The 24,082-nt window shown below is 41.9% G+C and overlaps 1 protein-coding gene across 3 annotated transcripts in view; it reads right to left on the bottom strand.

The window, feature by feature from the left end:
• Nucleotides 1-24,082, bottom strand: part of ryr3 (ryanodine receptor 3) — a 324,483-nt gene that overhangs the window by 69,593 nt on the left and 230,808 nt on the right. For all 3 annotated transcript variants that reach the window (XM_055640726.1, XM_055640727.1, XM_055640728.1), the window contains 6 exons: nt 22,612-22,693; nt 17,286-17,416; nt 9,550-9,864; nt 8,078-8,318; nt 5,367-5,454; nt 3,790-3,882 (listed from right to left, as the gene is read on the bottom strand). In XM_055640726.1, the coding sequence (XP_055496701.1) occupies nt 3,790-3,882; nt 5,367-5,454; nt 8,078-8,318; nt 9,550-9,864; nt 17,286-17,416; nt 22,612-22,693 (950 nt within the window). The remainder of the gene's footprint in view (nt 1-3,789; nt 3,883-5,366; nt 5,455-8,077; nt 8,319-9,549; nt 9,865-17,285; nt 17,417-22,611; nt 22,694-24,082) is intronic.

Genomic DNA, 24,082 nt, shown 5'->3' with positions numbered 1-24,082 from the left:
ACCGAAGTGATGTCCAGGGGGAACCCCGAAGTGGGCAATCTAATTTTCCACCAGGGCCCGAGAATACATCTGGGCGGAAGTGTTTACGAGCGGTATGGCCTCTGGCCACCGCGTAAAACTATCTACCACCGTCAGTAGATGTAACACCCCGGGATGGCGACAGCGGCCCCACGATGTCCACGTGCATGTGGTCGAACTGCTGGTGTGGCACCGAGATATCCTGTATGGGTGCAAGGACGTGCTGATGCATCTTGGACGACTGGCACGGGATGCATGCCCGTGCCCAGCGACCAATCTGTTTCCGCAGACCGTGCCAGATGAACCTTGCCGCCACCATGGCAACAGTGGCCTGGATCGACGGGTGGGGCAGACCGTGGATCACCTCGAAAACCCGATGGTGCCAGGCCGCGGCGGGACAACTGGCCGCGGCTATCCTGTGGACACATCGCATAAAATGGAACCACCCGAGGGACCCAACGGCACATCTTCTAGCACCAATCCGGAGATCTCGGTGCGGTAAGCTGGCATTTCCTCGTCCGTCAGCTGTGCTGCTGCCAAGGCGTAGTAGTCTATCCCGACGGCTGAGTTGAGCACGGCTGCAATCTCCATGGACAAGGCGTCCACCACCGGGTTGCATTTACCGGCGATGTGCCGGACGTCGGTGGTGTATTCCGATATGGCTGTCAGCTGGTGCTGCTAGCGGGCGGACCAAGGATCCGAGACCTTGGCGAACGTGAATGTAAGGGGCTTATGGTCCGTGAAGGCCACGAAGTGCCAGCCCTCCGAGAAGTACCGGAAATGCCGCACCGCGAGATGTAAGGTGAGCAACTCCCGGTCCCAAGACACTTCGCTGGGTTCAGCTGTCAGCTGAAGAATGCGAGAGGCCGCCATTGACCGTCGAAGCACTGCTCCAGGACCCCGCCGAGTCCGAGGCATCCACGGTAAGAGCAGTGAGTGCGTCTGCTTGCGGGTGAACCAGCATGACCACCCGAGCCAGGGCATCGTTTGCCGCTTCGAACACTGCCACAGCGACAGTGTCCCAATGGACCTCCTCGCACTGTGGAAGGCCGCGGGAACCGGCGTATGGCCTCAAACCTGTCAGACAGAGGCACTGCTCCATGCAATGTCACCCGTGCCCTAGAAATTCAATGGCCCGGAGGCCGAACTGGCACATACTGAGGTTGACCATCAGGCCATGCTCGCAAAGGCGCTGGCACAACAATCGAAGGTAGGCGCAGTGTTCCTGCCATGTGTGACTCACCACTTGGATGTCGTCCAAATAAAAGAAGATGAAATCCAACCCTCGACCCACGGTGTCCATGAGGCGCTGGAAAGCCTGCACGGCATTCTTGAGGCCAAAGGGCATCACCAGGAATTCAAACAACCCAAACGGGGCGATGATCAGGACATTTTAGGGACATCCTCCGATCGCATGGAGATTTGGTGGTACCTGCGGACTAAGTCGAACTTCGAGAAAACCATAGCCCCGGCCAGCTGGGCTGTGAAGCCTTGAATGTGGGGAATCGGGTACCGGTCAGCAGTTATAGCCTGATTATGGCGGCGATAGTCCCCACAAGGCCGCCAGCCCCAGAAGCCTTCGGCAACATGTGAAGCGGGGAGGGCCATGGGCTGTTGGAGCGCCGGACGATGCCCGTGGCCTCCAAGTTGCGAAACTCCGCCTTGGCCATCTGAAGCTTGTCGGGGGCAAGCCTGATGGTGTGGGCGTGGAGCGGTGGGCCCGAGGTGAGGATGTGGTGCTCGATCCCATGTTTCGGGCTGGCAAAGTCCGGAAACTCAGCCAGAACCTGGGTGTAGACATTGTCCAATGCTGCCACTGTAGTAGGGCACAAGGAAATCGCCTCCAACGATTTCACGTTGACAAGGTGCTGGCCCTTCACATCCACTAGAAGCTCTTGCGCCCACAAGAAATCTGCGCCCACGACTGCGACAACAAAATGCCAGGTGAAATGGCACGCGCCCAATATGATGGGGATGGTACAGACGGCGTAGGTGCAGATGGGGCTCCCGTTCGCTGCAGTCAAGAGGGGGCCTGTGTGTCTGCTCTGGAGGGAGGCGAAACACTAACCTCCGTTCCAGTGTCCACCAGGAACCTACGCCCCGAGCGCCGGTCCCAGGCGTACCACCCTTGGCCTCCACAGCCACAGAGGGCAGTGGAGGCCAAGTCACTGGATGGATTTAAGAGAGAGTTAGATAGAGCTCTAGGAGTTAGTAGAATCAAGGGATATGGGGAGAAGGCAGGCACGGGTTATTGATTAGGGACAATCAGCCATGATCACAATGAATGGCGGCATTGGCTCAAAAGGCCGAATGGCCTCCTCCTGCACCTATTTTCTATGTTTCTATGATCTTAAATCTGAGTTTTCTGATTGCTAATCATTACTGAGGTCTTTTCTAGAGTCTACAAAAATAATTATATAACTTGGTTTATAATGCATTTTCTCATTCTCATCACCAAACTATGATTTCATATTTCTGTATTAAAATTCATGCTATTTAACTGCTCATTTCACCAGTTTTTGAGAATAATAAATAAGAACATAAGCAGATCATCTGCCTCCTTGAGAAAATCCACCATTTGATCAGATTATGGCTGATCTGCAACATCAGTTACAGACTTGATTTCCATGTTGTTTGTTTTCCCTTGGATTCCATACATTTACGTCTTTCTGACCTGCATTATCTTCCATTTTGTACACTAGTTTCATGTGAGGTGGGTTGCGAAGGGTTGAGATAGCAACAGAGGCTGGAAGATGATAGAATATAGAAAGACACAGCACAAGAACAGGCCCTTCGACGCACATGTCTGTGCCAAACATAATGCCATAATTAACACTTATCCGACTGCAAATAATCCATATCCCCCTATTCTTTGTATATCCAGATGTCTTTCCAAAAGTCTCTTAAATGCTACTATCATATTTTCCTCAACCACCACCCCCAGCAGTGCATCCAGGCACTAACTGCCCTTTGTGCCCCACACATTTCTCCTTTAAACTTTGCCCCTCTCTCCTTAAATCTATGCTCTCTTGTATATATTACCAGCCTTGGAAAAAAGTATTGACTGTCTACCTCTCTATTCTGCTCATAATTTTATATACTTCTATCAGGCCTCCCCACATCCTCTGGCATTCTAGAGAAAACGATCTGTTCAACCTCTCCTTGAAGTTAATACCCCCTAATCCAGGCATTATTCTAGTAAACCTCCTCTGCATCCTTTCCAAAGCCTTCATGTAATGGGGCGACCAGAACCTCATGCCATACTGCAAATGTTGCCTAATCAACGTCCTATAAAGGTGCGTCATGGTTTCCTGACTCTTATACTCAATGCCCCAACCTATGAAGCCAAACATACAATATGCATTCTTCACCACTTTATGTATTTATTTTATCACTTTCAGGGAGTTATGGACCCCAATATCACTTTAAACATCAATGCTGTTATGGATCATGTTATTAATTGCATATTTTCCCCTTACATTCGATCACTTCACACTTGTGGTCGAATTCCATTTGTGAACGGCTGGGTAGGCGGCATGAGCTAGGGTGGTGTGGGCGGCTGGCACTACTAGCCGGGGGGGGGGGCACAGTGCAAGCCAGGGGTGGCATGGGCAGCTGTCAGTAGGTTAGTCCACTATAACCAAATCATGAGGTCTGTTAAGACAAGGGCTTACTGCATTGTGATTTTGAAATACCTCACTTCAAAATAGTGTAACATATTAAATCCCGGTATATATCCAGCAAGTGAAGGATCCTGCAATTGACATTTACCTTAGACATCTTGCTTTTATTATCTGCAGTCAGGAAAGCCATGTTGTTGATTTCATTCTGAATCACAAAATTCTGCTCCTCTCGTTTGAAATTCTGTGGAACAGCGAGCGACAAGCACAAAGGTTAGCCCAAAGACCTACAATAACTCTAACAATAACAATTCTACATTGTCAGGTAATGTATCAGAATTGTGAGTCTGTCCAATAGACCCATTCACATATTTTCCGCATTTTTTTTCCCCAATAAAAGCTGTTCGTAACAACCAAAACCCACGACTTGTAAACTCCAGACCTTATGTGAAGGGAATGCTACATTGCCTTTTTTTGACAGAAAAAATAGTTTAAAATTAAGTCAATAGACATACTGACCACCTGGATTATACTGAATGCCGCTATGGCCATTCTATGGGCACATCAAGTCTGTTAAGTGGACTCAGGGGCAGGATGTATTTTGCATCAGGTCAACTTTTCACCAGCGAAGACTGGCGTGTGAAGCATATCCCCACTCATTTGAATGAGGTCTCTGACCAGAATTAAAAAGAGGGAGCAGCTGGAAGTCGTTCTGCATGTTGGCCCAAATTATATAGATAAGAAAAGGAAGGAGGTTCAGCAGTATGGAAAGAGAGTTACGTAAAAAGCTGAAAATTAGGACCTCCAGGGTAGTGATCTCGGAATTGCTTCCAGTGCCACTTACTAGCGAAGGTAAGAACAAGAAGATAGTGGAGATGAATGTGTGGTTGACGAGTTGGTGCAGGGGACAAGGATTCAAATTTCTCGACCATTGGGATCTCCTCTTGGGCAGGCGTTACCTGTACGAGAGAGATGGGTTGCACCTTAGCTAGAGGGGTACCAATATCCTGGCAGGCAGGTTCGCTAATGTTACATGGATGGATTTAACCTATATTAGCAGGGGAGTGGGATCTAATACATGACCAAGACAGTTGAGAGGTTAGAAGATAGTATGGAGGGTGATGAGAGAAAGTATAGAGGATAGCATAGGAAGGAGAAAGGAATAATGCTGGTTTGAATTGCACTTATTTTAATGAAAGGGGGTCTGACAAGTTGGAAAAGGTACAGAGAAGATTTATGAGAATGTTGCCAGGACTTGAGGGTCTTAACTACAGGAAGTTGAGCAAGCTGGGACTCTATTCCTTGGAGCCCAGGAGGATGATCTTATAGAGGTATATAAAATCATGAGGGGAACAGATTGGGTAGACACACAGAGTCTCTTGCCCAGAGTAGGGGAATCGAGAACCAGAAAACAGAGATTTAGGTTGAAGGGGGAAAGATTTAATAAGAATTTGAGGGGTCACTTTTTCACACAACGGGTGGTGGGCATTTGGAACAAGCTGCATTAGGGATAGTTGAGGCAGGGACTATTGCGACGTTTAAGAAATAATTAGAAAGGTACATGGATAGGAGAGGTTTGGAGGGATTTGGGCCTACATAAGCAGGTGGAACTAGTGTAGATGGGACATGTTAGTCGGTGTGGGCAAGTTGGGCCAAAGGGCCTGTTTCCACATTGTATAAGCATTATTACAATTATCTTTTAGATCTGTTTGTGAATCAATTCCTTACGTGCGATTTACACCACAAGATAAAAATTTCAGCCACCATACGGAACAGTTCATCAGCATCTGCATTTGGCTCCTTTAACCATCTTGCCCTAGAAAAATAAATCACAATGATAGAATCATGGAGAAACAATATACAGCTTTAAGATACACAGTAAACAAATAGCAGAAAGTAAAACACTAAGTGCTGGAGTAGCTCAGCAAGTCAGGCAGCATCTATAGAGGAAATTGGATAGGCGACGTTTTTGATCGGGACCCTTCTTCAGACTGATTGTAGTCGGGGGAAGAAGTGTGAAAGAAGTGGAGGTGGCATCATCAGCATACCCATTTATCAAAGTGGGCTGAGGAGCATCAGGAGAGAAATGTGCTTCATGTGTATGAAGTGCTTAATTGTTCAGAATCATTTTTTTTTTTGTTTGTTTTTTTGTTTATTTTATTAGAAGTTAATGCAGTACAAAACAGTACAGTGGAACCTAATTTTAGGTGCCAACTATGTCATACCGTAATCCATTCTATGTACAACCTCTAGTTTTATGTTTTGAGAAGGAAGTAAGCAGGACAAGAAAAAGAAAACAATAGAGAGGGGAAAAAGCGGAAAAATAGATGGTAGAGAATAGAAAAACGTGAAGTGTGTATATAAAAAAAAAAGAAAAAGTGGAAAGTAGAAATAGGAGAGAAGGCCCCTTAAAAGAGAAATTTTCAAATATTTATTCGGAGATGTAGATCTATCCACGGCATGAACTGAAATCAGTAATCTTTACGGTACCGCTGCATCACATGATTCCAAAAAGTCGATGAAAGGAGACCACCTCCTTAAGAATCGGTCATATTTATCTATTAGTCGGAGTCCCATTTCTTCAAGGCGTGCTATGTCCATCATATTCCTAATCCACATTTTAACAGTTGGTATGGTTGTATTTTTCCAAAATTTAAGTATCAATTTCTTTCTAATTATTAACCCATAATTTAAAAAAACGTTTTGGTCTTTATTTAAATTGATATCTTCTACTATTATTCCAAATATAATCCATTCGGTTTTAGGTTTTATTCTCGACGTGAAAAGCTTTGTAAATATATCAAATATATCGCTCCAAAATTTATTCAACTTTGTACATCCTACAAATGAATGTGTTATATTAGCGTTTTGAAACAAACATTTATCGCATCTGGGAGAGACGTTGGATAAAATTTATTCAACTTTGTTTTTGAATAATATAGTCTATATAATAATTTGAATTGAATTAAATTATGTCTTGCATTAATAGAACAATTATGTGTGTTCATCAGATACTTTTCCCATCTATTCTTCGAGATCTTTATCATTAGCTCTTGTTCCCAATCTTCTCTTAGTGCTTCTGTTGAGGGCAATTCTCTATTTATTATTATAAAAGTATGATATTAGTTTTTCTGAATCAGCCTTAATATTCATTGCTTCTTCTAAAGGGTCTAAAAATATAGTTTGAAATCTATGTGTATATTTCTTCATAAAGTCACATATCTGTATATATTTAAAATATTGATTATACTTCAGTTTAAATTTTAATTTTAAATGTTGAAATGATAACAGTTTGCCCAATTCATACATATCCCCTACTTTCCTAATCCCCAGTCTATCCCATTGTTGATATGTTTTGTCGATGAGAGATGGTTTGAATGCGGGATTGTTCAATAGTGGGGTTAGTACTGATAGATTATTTAATTTCAAGGATACTTTTATTTGTTTCCAAATTCTTATTGCATTGTGAATAATTGGGTTTTTCTTATATATTATACTATTCAATTTAATCGGTGAGAGCAAGATCGTTCCTATATCGTGCGGATAGCACTCCTCTTTCCCCATTCTTATCCACTCCAACTGCTGAGTGGAACTATCCACCCAGTACATTATGTTCTTAATATGCACTGCCCAGTAGTAATACATAAAGTTAGGTCATGATAAACCCCCAACTTCTTTAGGTTTACACAAATGCTTTTGTTGAATTCTGTGTGCTCTGTAATCCCATATAAAATTAGTGATAGTAGAACCTAGTTTTTTGAAAAAGTATTTTGGAATATATATTGGGATCGCTTGAAACAAATATATTAATTGTGGTAAGAAAGTCATTTTTATAGCGTTAATTCTACCTATCAATGAGAGCGGGAGCATTTTCCAAAATTTAATCATATCATTCAGTTTATTTAATAGTGGCAAAAAATTGGCATTAAATAATGATTTGTGTCTTCTCGTAATTTGAATACCCAGGTACTTGAATTTTTCTGTTGCAATTTTGAAGGGGAATTTTAGTAAGTGTCTCGAATCCTGTGGTTTTAAAGACATAATTTCGCTTTTATTCCAATTTATTCTATATCCTGAAAAAGAGCCGAATTCCTCAATTAGTGTTAATAAGGTGGGCATACTCATTTGTGTATTAGTAATATATAAAAGGATATCATCAGCGTATAATGAAATTTTATTCTTTTAGTCCTTAGTGTTATATCCGTGAATATTCGGGTGATTTCTAATCTTTTCGGCCAGCGGTTCCATCATAAGGGCAAATAGCAATGGTGATAAGGCACAACCTTGCCTATTACCCCTTGATAAGTAAAATTTTGGAGATATCATATTGTTAGTTAATATTCTTGCCGTAGGTCTATCGTAAAGTAGTAAAGAATCATCTTTAACAAGATAAACATTTGTAAGAATTTGGTACATAATAAACATGTTGGTAATTTTACCTGTTATAATCCACAAAGCGGATCAATATTGGATAGAAGGAATAGAGATCTCGGCAGAGAACAGCAAATTCATCAAGGATTAGTAACTCAGTTTCCTGGAAATCCACCTTGCACTCTGCTTTCATTTGTTCTTCCTCCTGTACAACCTTTATTGCTTTCTTTTTCAGCTTTTCCAATGTTGGAATGAATTGGTTTCTCAGCAAATCAGGCTTAGCTTTGCTGATAATTGGCTGAGCATACACTGGAGAATTCAAAGAGAAATAGAACTGGCATTTTAACATAGAGCATAGGTTGCAATCATTTTGTGCAATGTCTTTCCAATTAACTGTATGCATCATGCAATATCATGCCTCATATATCTCACATACTACAGCAAAATCATCCAATATGTAATATAGTGGCAGCCGGCAAACAAAGTGTGCAATGCTTGTTCAGGCATAATGCACTTTTGTTTGTTACAAATCGTCATCTTCTAGTATGAGACTGAACTACTCAAGTCATATTTCAGCTGTGGTGCTGCAAATAAGGATCTTTGGAGGTTGTTATTTTTTTAATTGGCCTGATAATCTGCTAAACGTTATAGACAATAGGTGCAGGAGTAGGCCATCGACCCTTCGAGCTAGCACCGCCATTCAATGTGATTATGGCTGATCATCCCCAATCAGTACCCCATTCCTGCCTTCATCCCATATCCCCCAACTCCTCTATCTTTAAGAGCCCTATCTAGCTCTCTCCTGAAAGTATCCAGACAACCAGCCTCCACCTTTTCTCCAACTGCCAGGGATTGCTATGCACCAGAGGACTTGTTGAACCAGGCAATAAAGGGGAAGCCAATGCCAGAGAGATAACTATATTTTGGTTACAGTTTCATTCAAGCCCTGTTGCTTCACTACAGATCCCATAATCCAGACCACCACTTTCTCTGCTAGATCATTCAGGAATGATGTCATGAAGGCGCTCTCCTCACAAGAGGAACTGAAAATCTGGAATTATCATCCTCATATAACTTCAGTTAGTGCAACTGAAAAATTACCAGCCTGTTTTTATAAGGCCATGAAAGTTTTCTGTTAAAAATTGCTTCTAAATTATGAACAGAAGGCTGCAAAGATGGAGTCAAGGTACAAATTAGCCATCATACAATTAAATAGTGAAACTGGTCCAATGGATTAAATAGTGTTTGTTTTTCAATCCACCTAATTAATTGATTGTGAAAACATTTAGAATGTCATTGGCATTCAAAAAATCATTACAGCATAGCACACACTCTGTCTAGTTTGCTATGCTTCAGTTTCGAAATGGAGTCCAACCGTATCCCATCAGCACAAAATGGTGTAATTTGACTTGGATATTATATAATATTTTATGCACATGCATTTATAGGTTCATCGAGGCAAAATAGATATTTTGGTTCCACAAGTATGAAGTGGGATACTATTAGCAAAATCTGTCTTGAAAATATACTGCATTCTTACCTGCAAGTCTCTTCATCCAGGAAGCATCATCAATGCCCAGGTTATTGTTTAAGATTTTCAGGACATTGCCCAAAATTGCACTAAGATGTTCAGAGGTGACGATAGTGCAGCAGTCCCCACTGGGTTTGTTCTCTGGGCCTCGCTCCCACCAATAAGACAGATAATTACACAACATGGGCAAAATCACCTCAATTATATGAGGCATTTCTGTGTATCTTGCTCCAGACTCTGCTGTTTCATTGATCTCCTTTATTAATGCATCTAAATGAGGTACCTCTGGACACACTTCCTCGACCGTGTCAGGTAAACCTAGAACTAACAATGAAAACTAAGTGTCATTATTTCCTTTCATATGTAATGCATTGTACAACACATAAGCAGACCCTTTTGGCCCATCTCGTCCATATCGACTGCTATGCATTTACACACTAATGCTATTTGTCTGCATGACAGAAAAGACCTGTAACAAAGTTTTTGAGGAGATTCAGTGAGGCACATCTGAGGAGGAGAAAACAAGAAAAAAGGAATGAAAAAGTTTGAGAGTCTTGAGGATCCCTTTGATGTAAAATGCTGGTCAGTGAAGGCAAATGGGATTTGATGCCAGATGTTTGGATGAACCAATTTTACAGAGCATACAAGTCTCAGAAGCCCAGAGGTGAAATGCACTAAATCAGATATGGGCATGAATAAGGGATGCAATATCTAATCTTCATCTGGATTGAACTAATCGAATGGGCATAGGTGGCTTTGAAGAGAGCACAGATTCTAGCATCAATACGCCGTGAAATCAATCAAGGCCATTTTAGATCTGGTCATGACCATTGAGATAAGGTTAATTAACCATTTCATCGCAAGGCATCTTTTCGGTAAGAGTGATCATAACATAATATTCAAATACAGGCAATAAAGATATAAAGTACATATTTTATTAAATGAGTGAACCATCTCTGATTAACAAATAGAGTGAAGAGTGGCATAACATTGAATGTAATGGCATTTTAAAGTAGCAAAAATTAGCAGCTGCCTAGAAACCTACAAAGGATGACAAAAAAAAAAAGAAAACAGAATCTTAGAATAACCTGTTTAAGAAGAAACTGCAGATGTTGGAAAATCGATGGTAGACGGTCTCAAAGCCCTCTGTTTCTTCCTCGACCGCAGAACACCGTCTACTGATACTCTCCTCTGCCTAACGGAGCTGGTCCTTACCCTTAATAACTTTACGTTTGACTCCTCCCATTTCCTCCAAAAACAAGGCAAGCTATGGGCACGCACATGGGCCCTAGCTATGCCTGCCTCTTTGTAGAGTCGAACAATCCTTGTTCGGCGTACCGTGGCCCTATCCCCAAACTCTACCTCTGCTACATCGACAGCTGCATTGGTGCTACCTCCTGCACCTACACAGAACTCACTGCCTTCATCCATTTCACCAGTAACTTCCATCCGGCACTCAAATACTCCTGGACCATTTCCAACATTTCCCTACCATTTCTAGACCTCACTATCTCCATCACAGGTGATAGACTACTGAACGACATCCACTATAAACCCACTGACTCCCATGACTATCTGGACTACACTTCCTCCCACCCTGCTTTCTGTAAGGACTCCATCCCCTACTCCCAATTCCTCCGTCTACGCCGCATCTGCACCCAGGATGAGATGTTCCACACCAGGGCATCGGAGATGTCCTCATTCTTCAGGGAATGGGGGTTCCCCTCTTCTACTATAGATGAGGCTCTCACCACCGTCTCTTCTATACCCCATAACTCTGCTCTCACTCCCCATCCCCCCACTCGTAACAAGGGCAGAATCCCCCTTGTCCTCACCTTCCACCCTACCAGCCGTCATTTACAACAAATAATCCTCTGACATTTTCGCCACCTCCAACGTGATCCCACCACTTGCCACATCTTCCTGTCTCCTCCCCCGTCTGTTTTCCACAGACACCGCTTCCTCCGTAACTCCCTGGTCAATTCGTCCCTTCCCACCCGAGCCACCCCCTCTTCGGGCACTTTCCCTTGCAACCGCAGGAAATGCGACACTTGCCGCTTTACCTCCCCCCTTGACTCTATTCAAGGACCCAAGCAGTCTTTCCAGGTGTGGCAGAGGTTCACCTGCACCTCCTCCAACCTCAGCTATTGCATCCGCTGCTCTAGATGTCAGCTGCTCTACATCGGTGAGACCAAGCGTAGGCTTGGCGATTGCTTCGCCGAACACCTTCCCTCGGTTCTCAATAACCAACCTGATCTCCTGGTGGCTCAGCACTTGAACTCCCCCTCCCATTCTGAATCCGACCTTTCTGTCCTGGGCCTCCTCCATGGCCAGAGTGAGGACCACCGTAAATTGGAGGAGCAGCACCTCATATTTCGCTTGGGCAGTTTGCACCCCAGTGGTATGAACATTGACTTCTCTAATTTCAGGTAATCCCTACTTTCTCCTCCCCTTCTCAGCTCTCCCTCAGCCGACTTGCTCCACCTCTTCATTTCTTCTTCCCATTCCCCCCCCACCCTCACAGTCTGAAGAAGGTTTTCAACCCAAAACGTTGCCTATTTCCTTCGCTCCATAGATGCTGCCTCACCCGCTGAGTTTCTCCAGCATTTTTGTCTATCTTAGAATAACCAGGTGAGAAACATAAAATAGGCTGGAAAAGCTTCTGGAATTATATTTAAAAAAAGCAGATACATTAAATTGAACTGCTACTTTTAACAAAACACATTGTAGCCCCACAGGAGGAGGGCGAGTAGACAATGCTTTAATCAATCACAGCTGCATATAGTCCTTCTGTGACCATCTGGGATTGGTTAAATGCACAATATTTTCATGAGGCAGTTACCCTTCACTCACTGGATTTTACTGGTAAAAACCCCCTGCTTTTATTCAGACACTTTGCGGCAGTTCATGCCATGAAATCTGGTGGCTTTACATTGGTTCTGTTTGCCAGTCATTCATGTTATCTCCAGCAAATCTTGTTAAATCCTATCCCACTTTATTTTGATAACATTGGAATAGAACTTGTTAGCGGACACAGTGGTTTAAAATATATTTCTTTGTTTCAGTTAATTATTTTATATTAGTGATTTTTTCTTGGTTTAGTTCTCTGTAACTGATCAATAATGAATGAGATCATGGTGTGAAAATTTATAGAAGTTCAAGGCACCACTAAAAAGGACCATAGAGGAATAAGATGGGTTTGCACACCCCAGGACTGTTATTCAATTCCGTTTCCTAGAGGCTGCAGCGAATCATCTGATCAGCTGAGAAGGTTATTGGCTGCAACCTTCCCTCCATTGACGAACTGTACACTGCAAGGGCCGGGCAAGATCATCTCTGACCCACCCTGGCCACAAACTCTTTGAATCACTTCACTCTGGAAGGCGACTCCGGATGGTTAAAGCTGCCACAGCCAGACATAAAAACAGATTTTTTCGAAGAGTCGTAGCTCTACTCAATAGCCAAAAATCTGTAGCCTCCCTTTGATCTGGTATTTTGTTTGGTTCACATGTTTGATCAATGGTGTTTTACTGTTAATGTTTAGTGTTTTCTGTGTCATTTGTAATTGTCACTGTATGTCATGTTGTCACTTGTGGCCGGAGCACCAAGGCAAATTCCTTGTATGTGAATACTTGGCCAATAAACGTATTAATTAGAAACATAGAAACATAGAAAATAGGTGCAGGAGTAGGCCATTCGGCCCTTCGAGCCTGCACCGCCATTCAATATGATCATGGCTGATCATCCAACTCAGTATCCTGTACCTGCCTTCTCTCCATACCCCCTGATCCCTTTAGCCACAAGGGCCACATCTAACTCCCTCTTAAATATAGCCAATGAACTGGCCTTCTGTGGCAGAGAATTCCAGAGATTCACCACTCTGAGAGAAAAATGTTTTCCTCATCTCGGTCCTAAAATATTTCCCCCTTATCCTTAAACTGTGACCCCTTGTTCTGGACTTCCCCAACATCGGGAACAATCTTCCTGCATCTAGCCTGTCCAACCCCTTAAGAATTTTGTAAGTTTCTATAAGATCCCCCCTCAATCTTCTAAATTCTGGCGAGTACAAACCAAATCTATCCAGTCTTTCTTCATATGAAAGTCCTGTGATCCCAGGAATCAGTCTGGTGAACCTTCTCTGTACTCCCTCTATGGCAAGAATGTCCTTCCTCAGATTAGGAGACCAAAACTGTACGCAATACTCCAGGTGTGGTCTCACCAAGACCCTGTACAACTGCAGTAGAACCTCCCTGCTCCTATACTCAAATCCTTTTGCTATGAATGCTAACATACCATTCGCCTTACAAACTTATTCATTCATTCATTCATTCATTCATTAGTAATTTGGGAGCAATTCTTGTTACTTAATCTAAAACTGAGATTTTGTGCAAAAAAAACTCACTGAATGGCAAGCTCTAACTTTTGGATAGTTTGTGTTTGCATTTCATATTGGTGCAGACACTGACTATTTGAATACTTAATCCAGTATTTTTTAACTTTGTCCCTGTGTAATGATCATTCTCGCAAATCAAAGATCAAGACACAGGAGGCACAGGATCATTTTGTTTTTAGATACAGTGCAGAAACGGGCCCTTCGGCCTACCAGCGATCCCTGCACACTTACACTGTCCTACAAATAACAGTTATTTGCTCTTCTACATTGCCGTGAATTTAATCTTATGGAGCGGGTTTGTGGATAAGCAGCCTGATGTTTTGAATTCATTTTGGGTCGAAGCACAACATTTGAATGAATGAATTTATGATTTGCAAGGAAGATATGAAGCGCTTACATTTGCATTTGCATTGTGCACGATGTACGTTCGGATTTGCAGAGGAATAAATCATGAATGCGTTAAACCACAACAACTCCATGTGCCAAATGTACAATTAGAATTTCAGTAAGGGCCTCGGGTCAGAGTTTTAAATGGAGTAAACAGGAAACCTCCAGCATCCAAATGTGCACAGTTAAACGAGTATACCAGGGAGCGATTATCAGAGATAGCTCCCTCCACTGACAAGTGTGCACTGCTGCAGTCCTGTCTGATAGAATTTGTATTGAAATGATATTCACTCAACCTATTTGCCACTTACCCCCAACAAAGAATGGGAGAACATTTGGCCTAGTATAATCGAGATTCAGTGATTTTCTTGGGCAATAAAATCAATGTACTGTAGCTTGTTATTGCTAATTAACGTTAAACAAATCTCCTGTAACCTTTTTCTGTTCACTCTTGATATCTTTCTTTTAACCCCATCTTTACTCAAAATCTTTATTTAGCTTTCTGTAGATAATTTAGATATAATTTATACTTTGTTGATTAGATTCCACATTCTAAGTGAGGATTAGTTAATCTGACTGGTGGAAGAGCCTATCTGTTTCTTGCACTGCTTAAATACATTGCAGACACCATGTAGATGGAAGCCGACTTGGTAGACACGAGCCTGAACAGCACCTTGCGAATCATCACTGGGTGCCTTCAACCTACTCCAGTCGAGCAGCTTCCTATACACGAAGGCATTCCGCCTGCAGGGATCCAATCGCAAGCAGCAACTTTGGCACTATCTTGTCATGCCATGGACCCAGATCACCTCCTCCATCAGGCTATCATCAGAGAGCAGGGGCCACCCCGACTGAAGTCCCGTCACCCCTTTGCTCCACATGGAAAACAACTCAATGCATTCATCCAGCCAACTGAGCCAAAAGCACACTGGATAGCCACCAAATGGCAATCTCATCTCCGTTACACAGCAACATCTCTTCACCAGCCAAAAGCTGTCCAGGGTCTGAGCTCCCCAAAGGAGCATGGGTGAAGCTCAACAGACTTCGTACTGGAGTTGGGCGTTTCAATGCCAGCATGTGGAGATGGGGGCTCCGCCAGAACCCAGCCTGTGAATGCGGAGCAGAACAACAGACAGCCAACCATGTCATCTTTGGGTGCCCGCTCTATCACCCACCAAATGGAGCTCAGGGACTGGCAGACATTGACGCAGAGCCAACAACCTGGCTGCTCAACACCCGGCTTGAGGTCTAACTATTCCTTTGGTTTATGTTTCATTCGCAAGAAGAAGAAGACTTGGTTAGAAGCCAGATTGGATTAAGTGGCTGCTCAAGAAGAAAATCTATGGGGATGTATCAATGAGGCAAACAGCAAGTGCTATTCCTTGCATATTAGCTACAAACTCCAGGCCAAAAGCTCTAAAGGCACACAATATCCACTTATAACTACAACATTATGATCAGTTACAATTCAACAGTAGCATAACTGGGTGCATACAGGAGCATTATTAAACTAAATAAACATTGATGCTAAGACACAAATGTAATGCTGATAATCAAAGTCAAAGAACCATGTTTTTATTGCAGAAACTCAATTCCAAGAAGCAGGGCTTTTGAATGGTAATTGAAGGTTTAGCTGTGAATGGTGCAACCATTACATTTAGCTACGAGTAGTTCACAATAGAGAAAAGTCAAGAAAATTATAGAAAGATCCAAGTTGTCTCATAGAGCAAATCTTTGAAGCTAATTTCATGGCGGGTACATTAGCCTTCAAAGGACATCTTCTAGAGGACATTCTGGAGCTGCAGTGTAATCATGGGCAAATGAGAAAGAAATCTGCTTGATACATGTGCCTTCATGTTCACATTCAGTGCTATTCTAACAGATAGGAAAGGACAGGCTGCAACAATGTGAGAATTAAAGCAGGGCAAAGAAAATTTGTGGAGCCAAACACATTTTCTTGCAAAATCACCATCTGAGGACTAATTAATGTTCTTATGAGTAAATGTCTCAAATTTACTGACAAGATAATAGAATGATGAATCTTGCTGAGATTCCCAAGCATTCCATGAAATATAGCCTCTTGGATCCTGTGCAGGTTGGGTATTGATTTTCAAAAATATGGGAAGGTTTTATGAAAAATTATTACTGTTTAATTTAATATTTTTGATTATTTGTACGGTTCTTTAGTTATTTTAACAAATCGTATCATTTGCATTCAATTGAAACATTAATGCTTTAACAAATTGTCCATTTCATTTTCAAAGTTTTTAAATATTTCTGGCAGCCAGAACTTTGAATTGACCATCACAACAGGCTGCTGAAATATTTCAGTAGGTAGGTTAGGCTCAGGTTGTCGACCTCCCCGTGGTGAGCCCTGTCAACTGACCTCAGTCAGGCGAACGACAACAAACAGAGACAGCAGCAGCGCCGTAGCTTGGTGCCAACCCAGAGCATGCGTCCTTTTTAGGGCGGGCACCTATGGATATCAAACCGGATGGCTTTACCCTGCTGCAGACTTCTGCTGCCTCAAACGCAAGAAGACAAAGAAAAATAAGTGGGAAATGCACACATAACATTTCAGGCCGGGACCCTTCTTCAGGCCTTCCCAACTTTGATGCTGGTAAAGCTGGAGATGGGGTGAGCTGCGGTTTTTCTGGCTGTCATTGGAGGTGCAGGCACCACAGGCCAGCCACTGGAGTCCAGATGCTTTGTCAGCAAAGCTAGCTCTTCGGATCCAGATCTGTTAATAACAGTGGGGACGATACAGCCATAATGATCTCACACAATAAATGTCAAATATTTGCATTAAGGCAAAGCATTCAAATTTGTACCCAATGCTGTCAACTCATTTACAGTTCGATTAGCCACATTCTAACCAAATCAACACAAACTATTTGGTATATAGATTCAACATAATGTTTATATGACCGTGATCCCACCCCCAAAGAAAGACCATGTGACTTACTGATACGTTCTCGAGGCGATTTTGTATTGAAAACTGAGTGTACATTGTGTACGTTGATAGAAGGCTCAAGGAAAGCTACCGGCATGGCAGCTGCAAGTGTGGCAAGACATTCTCCAAGGACAGGTCGCTGTCTGGACACAAAAGGAAAATTATAACTCCACCTTTCAGTCAAACAAAGAGCACCTAGCCCTTTGGAAAAATTAAGCTGCATGAATAGTCACAAAACTGTGTTTGTTATTGCTGAAAACAGATTTCAAAAATTAGGCTACAATATTTTGGTTTGCGGGAACATAATGTAGTTTAACTCAAACATCTCTTTAAAAAGGTATAAACGCAATGAAAAAGGTTTGCCAGGAGATCAACAGGGATACATTACAGAGATCTCACAAGTTCCTTTTCTCACTTAAGAATACATTTTTTAGAGGTTGGCATGAAAATGAAGTGTCATGCAAAGGTTAATAGTGATTTTTTTCCCCCATTGATTAGCATTTAATTTTAAAACCAGATAATAAAAGGTTACAATAATAATTATCAACACATGAGAAATCTCATTAAATTGTTCAGGCAGTATGCATTGTCTATTGAGAGTAAAATGTGATGGGTGTTTGAAATAATGGAATGTTTAAGGACGGAGAATAAAGAGGAATCTAGGTTTAGTAGATCTTAACGAAGTGAGCATTAATGATCTTAAATTTAGAGTGAATAACTGTTAGAGAAATTGGGCTAGATGTATCCCGAGAACCAATACTGAATTTTAACACTGATTAACCAAGTACTTGCAGTATACACGGTGTTTACATATCATTAATAACTGAGTATATGCTTTAGTATTACTAAAATATATTGCTGCACAGCCTTCAAAGAAAGATGCCCTTTTGTTTGCTCTGTCCACTCTGATTGAAAGTACTTGCATCAAGAAAAGACAGTGGGAGTAAATTGGCAAAGTTAGGATGTTGCAGCTTGTGAGTGTTACAGTATGTGGATAAAGGATGAAGAAACAGGAATACCAAATGTTCTTAAAGCACGGCGAGGATGGCAGGAATTGGACATGTGAGGTATGTCAGAATGCTTGACTGGTATGTGCGGAATCAGCCATTGGCACTGTACATGGATTGTGTGGAATTGTTGGCTTTAAGGTGAACAAACAACACTGAGGTCTCAGGAATGAACAAAGAAAAGAAGGGCATGATGGTAGGTGAGATGCAAAAGATAATGCTGCTGAGGAGGGAGGGCTGAAGGCATGCAACAGTGGGCGGCACAGAGGCGCAGCGGTAGAGTTGCTGCCTTACAGCGCCAGAGACCCGGGTTCAATTCTGATTACGGGTGCTTGTCTGTACAGGATTTGTATGTTCCCCCCGTGAGTTTTCTCCTGGATCTCCGGTTTCCTCCCACACTCCAAAGACGTACAGGTTTGAAGGTTAATTGGCTTGGTGTCATTATAAATTGTCCCTAGTGTGTTTAGGATAATATTAATGTGTGGGGATTGTTGGTCGGCGCGGACTCGTGAGCCAAAGGGTCTGTTTCCATGCTGTATCTCTAAACTAAACAGTGAGTTTACAATTACCATGGACCACAGGTAAAAATCTTGATGGGACATAATAATTCAACAATGTTGGAAGTTGTTGAGAGAACAAATGTCCAGCAGATTAAAACAATGGATCAAATGTCTGAGGGAGCAAGCAAGATGACCACCGGCAAGGAGATTGCATGGTAGCTTTGTTTGGGACACAATTCTGAGATCAAGCAGGTCACAGGGCTACTGGTTTGGTAATGATGGGGGCATGGTTCATCGGTTTAGTCATGTGGGTGCTGCACTGATTTATGGCAGAAAAACAGAGGGTACATGAGTATCAAAGCCTATAGGTCATATTTTGTATGTCTTGAGCAGAAATATCTGTTCTCTTCTTGAGTATCACGATGACCCTCCATTCTGTATTTTCCTGAGATCTCAATGATTCGGTTGATCGTAATAAAATGGCCACATGGCAAATGTGGGGATCTTGCTATGTGATTCCCTCAACCTCAGAATACCCATTCAAGTATTTGAAGAAGCCAGCAGCTGGTGGAGAACGCAGTCCTCAAATGCATTAGAAACAGGAAATGTAATGCGTCAAGAGATGGAAACAGACACACTATGGTATTTATTGCACGTTGGATGAGAACAGTAAAAATAATACATGAAAGACCTTCATGTTATGAAGGAAGTTATTATACACAAAGAGAATATAATGCTTATTATGTGATGGGACAAGATGTGTATCTGAAAAATTTCCAGCGCATTGTTTAGGTGGTGTGATGTGTACCCATTTGAGAAACACCCTCACACACATGGTTGGGATGGACGCAACGGTGATAGTGGCTGGTGGGGACAGCTGAGCCCAGTTACCTACTGCAGATAAGGATTATAAGAGTGCTTCAGTAATCATGGATTGGGGTAGATTCTCAAAGGAATGCAGTTAGCCTACTCTTGGAGTCTAGGGTTGGATGTTGCAGTGTGAATGAGCTTGTTATAGGAAACAACAAGTCAATAGCTATGGTTAAACTATCTAAGGAAGGAAACAAATAGAAATCCAAAGTAGCATCTTTACTTGTGGAAGGTATATTTCAAAAGCTACAGGAAGAAGAAACTTTACTTGGTAACAACATGTCCAAACTAAATTGAGTCAGCAGAAGGTTCACGATGTGTGATAGCTACTTTTGGAAAAAGCTGGTGAAGCCACCAGCTAAGATAAATGGTAATATAATTTTCCAACAATATGAAATGGTACACGAGCAAGACAAATTAAAACATTATTCCAAAAATTGGGAGAAGCAGCAAGGAAGAAACTATTGAAGAAGTTATTTCAAGTTCCATGACTAATCTGTGAGTAAAAGATGAAGGCACACCACCAGGGAGACAATTTATTGATAAGTTACAGAACATTGTTAAGATTCTGCCGCACAAAGTGATTTTGACTGCCAACAAATGTTTTAAAGATGCTGTGGATACCTGGCATTGAGTTGGTCTGGAACCAGGATGCTGCATTTATTGAATTTGTAAACAATACAGTATTTTCAATGTTTTGGAAATAGTTATGTATATGCAACTACTGAGAAGGAAAGTAGACCAAATACAGTACATACCAGATGGATGCATACCAATGGCTAAAGTAAACACTTCAGGAATGCTAAATGCACATTGTAATGAAGGTTTGTACACAAGCTGACTAAAAAATGAATTAGAGTTAGTTCATTGTATAATTTCACATGGAAGTAGTGATCCAATGGCATAACCTAATACATGTAGGTAGTTGTGGTCATGGCTGCATTACTTTTTTTGAGAAAGGGGAACAGTGTTGAATATATTGAATATGTTGACCTTTAAGAACGAATGTGATACACCGTTGTATATTACATTGCTGCTTAGGTTGATAATGGCTACCTTCAATAAAGGATGTTCTGCTGTTAGCTCTTCCTATTCTGAGCAGTTACTTGCAGCAACACAGACACTATTTCATTAACAGCCTTCAAATTGTGCTTGCTTTCATAAATGTGCGTGGAGATAAAATTTGGACAGAGAGTGCATGGTGGCTAACATATATAACATATAACATATAACATATAACAATTACAGCACGGAAACAGGCCATCTCGGCCCTACAAGTCCATGCCGAACAAATTTTTTTTCCCCTTAGTCCCACCTGCCTGCACTCATACCATAACCCTCCATTCCTTTCTCATCCATATTCCTATCCAATTTATTTTTAAATGATACCAATGAACCTGCCTCCACCACTTCCACTGGGAGCTCATTCCACACCGCCACCACTCTCTGCGTAAAGAAGTTCCCCCTCATATTACCCCTAAACTTCTGTCCCTTAATTCTGAAGTCATGTCCTCTTGTTTGAATCTTCCCTATTCTCAAAGGGAAAAGCTTGTCCACATCAACTCTGTCTATCCCTCTCATCATTTTAAAGACCCCCTTAACCTTCTGCGCTCCAGAGATTAAAGACCTAACTTATTCAACCTATCTCTGTAACTTAGTTGTTGAAACCCAGGCAACATTCTAGTAAATCTCCTCTGTACTCTCTCTATTTTGTTGACATCCACAGACATTTTTGCACGCTGTTCCTATTTATTCATGATCATCCTAATTTCCTAATATGTGGAGTGTCTTGGCTCTCTTAAAAGACTGTCATGTACACCTGCTTGCATTTTACAATTAAATTATAATAGCCATTTAATGTTTTAGAATCTGGTTAATGAGCAGTGTTCAAAACAAAATCTTTCCAAAATTACTAATGAAGCTTTACGTAGAAATCCATGAAATGAGGTGAGGAAGAGCGGCCCATTGCAGAACACTGGTTTATCTATTGCTAAATAGGCATGATAAATGTATGACTGCAGATGGCAAAAGATTTGACTGAAACTGGGAAAGAAGAACTTAAGAATAGGTAATCGCTTTCCTCTATAAATAAACAATCCCAGTTTTGATGTTTCACTCCTGCTCCTTGTACAGCATCAAGGCAACCTCAGGGCTTTACAAGGTATAGTTTGCAGCAGAGAATAAACTCAAGTCATAGTTTATAAATAAACTTACAGTATAACACTTCACAGAGCACAATACCTTTTCAATACAATCGAGCAGTGGATTCCATTTTTATTTAATTAGGCACACTATCGGTATCCATGCATAAGTTTTCTTCAAATTTGCAATGACCCATGTAATGAAGATTTACCAGAATAGTGCTACAGCAACGTGTTTCCATGCCGTTGAATTAAAATTATAGACTTAAAAATGTAAATGGGTTTAAATGGCTGGAAACAAAGTTGAGACCTATCTGCATCTCCTCCCCAAACCACCCAGTGCCATCTACCCCTTGGTTCCTTCTAAGCCCTGTTTGGAAATGGTGCCGGCCCAAAACAAAGATGTGCAATGTTGAAAGGGTATTCAACTGTATGACCCTTATTCCCTGCACTGACCTCTGGTGCCATAGATACTGTATGTACTAGCTCTTAAAATTGTAGAACTTCTCATTGGTGTTGAAAGTCTTTTGGGGAGACCAGTAGAGATTCCTAGTAGTCGGTAACATCAACATATTGTTGGGATCCAGGGGTGCAATTTGCTGGACCTATCCGTTGAGTAGTGCATGGAACCTCACAAACCGTGGTGCTTCTTTACTGTTAAAAAATGGATCTACCATCAATGCTGAGATAGTTGTAGTGATTGCTTGTTGTTTGATAATGTACTTCGAAGAGGATTTGTTCAAAATAAAAAGGATATACTGGCATTGCACATTCTTTATAATTTGTTGATTATAAAATTAATTAAATATGATGGAATTACCTTTCCACATAGGCATTCTTCCCTGTTCCTAAGGCAAGCAAGCTGCATAGGATCCTGTAGCATGCTACTTGGACATCATCCACTGTAAATACAAAACACCATTTTTAATGAGAGTTTAAAGGTCCAATTAAGAAATCTCCTACTACAGTTCTAATTGAAGCAGATATTTACCAAACAAATATATTTTATTCTGTATCAATTCTGGTTGTTTCAGCATTTCCTGCACCACTGCACGACCCCATTTTCCCCAACCCCAACTCTAACCCTGCCACTGCCCCTATCCACAGTCTCAAACTCATTACAAAATTTCCTGGATGATGTCTTCAATTAATTTCAATCCTGAGACAAAGTATGAATATCAGCCCCATAAATTTATGAAAGCTGATGGCACTGCAAGAGGCCACATGCCATATCAGTGCTGTCTTGCCACTTTGAAAAGGTTTTTATTTCAATGACTAAAACACAAAGTGCTGGAGGAACTCAGTGCATCAGGCAGCACCTGTGGACGGAATGGACAGGTGACATTTCTGGTCAGGACACTTTTTCAGAGTGATTGTAGAGGGCAGAAGGCTGGGATAGAGGTGGGGGCAGGACAAAACCTGGCATGAGATAGGTGGTTGCAGGTGAGGGGGTTTGATTGTCAGATGGATGGACAAAGGCCAGAGATGAAAAGGAGACCTGTTGGCACATCTACACTCTTCTCGTTTGTCAGCATTAGGTCCATATCCATCGATGTCTTGCATGTCCAAATACCTCTTAAACATAGCGATTTACCTGATTCCACCACCTGCTCTAGTATCAAGTTCCAGATATCACCCAATCTACAGCTAAATACTTTTCTCTTACATCCCATCAAGCTTCTTCCCCACGCCATAAACCTATGCCCACTTCTTTCTGACACCCCCACAATGGGAACAAGATTCTGACTATCTCTCCTATCAGTGCCTCATATAATCTTGTCTACCTCTAAAAGGTTACCCCTCAACCCACTTTTCTCCAGGGAAAATAATCCCAGCCTATCGAATCTCTCCCCAAAACTAATTTCATCCAGTCCAAGTGAATCTCCTCTGCATTCACCTTTTCCAGCACCATGCTCCAGATATCAAACACTTTCTGTGAGTAAAACATTTGTCAGTAAACCCTCTTACAATCCTTTCCTTTCATCTTCAACATCTGCCCTCTTGTCTTTGATGTCCCTATCACGGGGAAAAACAATCTGGCTTTCTATCCCATCTATGCTTCTCGTAGTTGTACATACCACTATCGGGACACCTTCTGTCTCCAAGGAATCAAGCCCAGCCTATCCAATTTCTCCTCATAACTAAAGTCCTCCAATCCAGGCAACATCCTGGCAAATGTGGATATATTCTAAATTTTCCTTGACTTCGTCCCCTTTGATATCTCGTTCTCACACCTTACCCTTCCATATCTCTGTGTCTGCATCTCCCCGACTCTCAGTCTGAAGAAGGGT

The sequence above is a fragment of the Leucoraja erinacea genome, chromosome 9, assembly GCF_028641065.1.
Source record: "Leucoraja erinacea ecotype New England chromosome 9, Leri_hhj_1, whole genome shotgun sequence".
In the NCBI taxonomy this organism is placed as follows: Eukaryota; Metazoa; Chordata; class Chondrichthyes; order Rajiformes; family Rajidae; genus Leucoraja; species Leucoraja erinaceus.
This window is presented reverse-complemented; position numbering and strand designations above follow the sequence as displayed.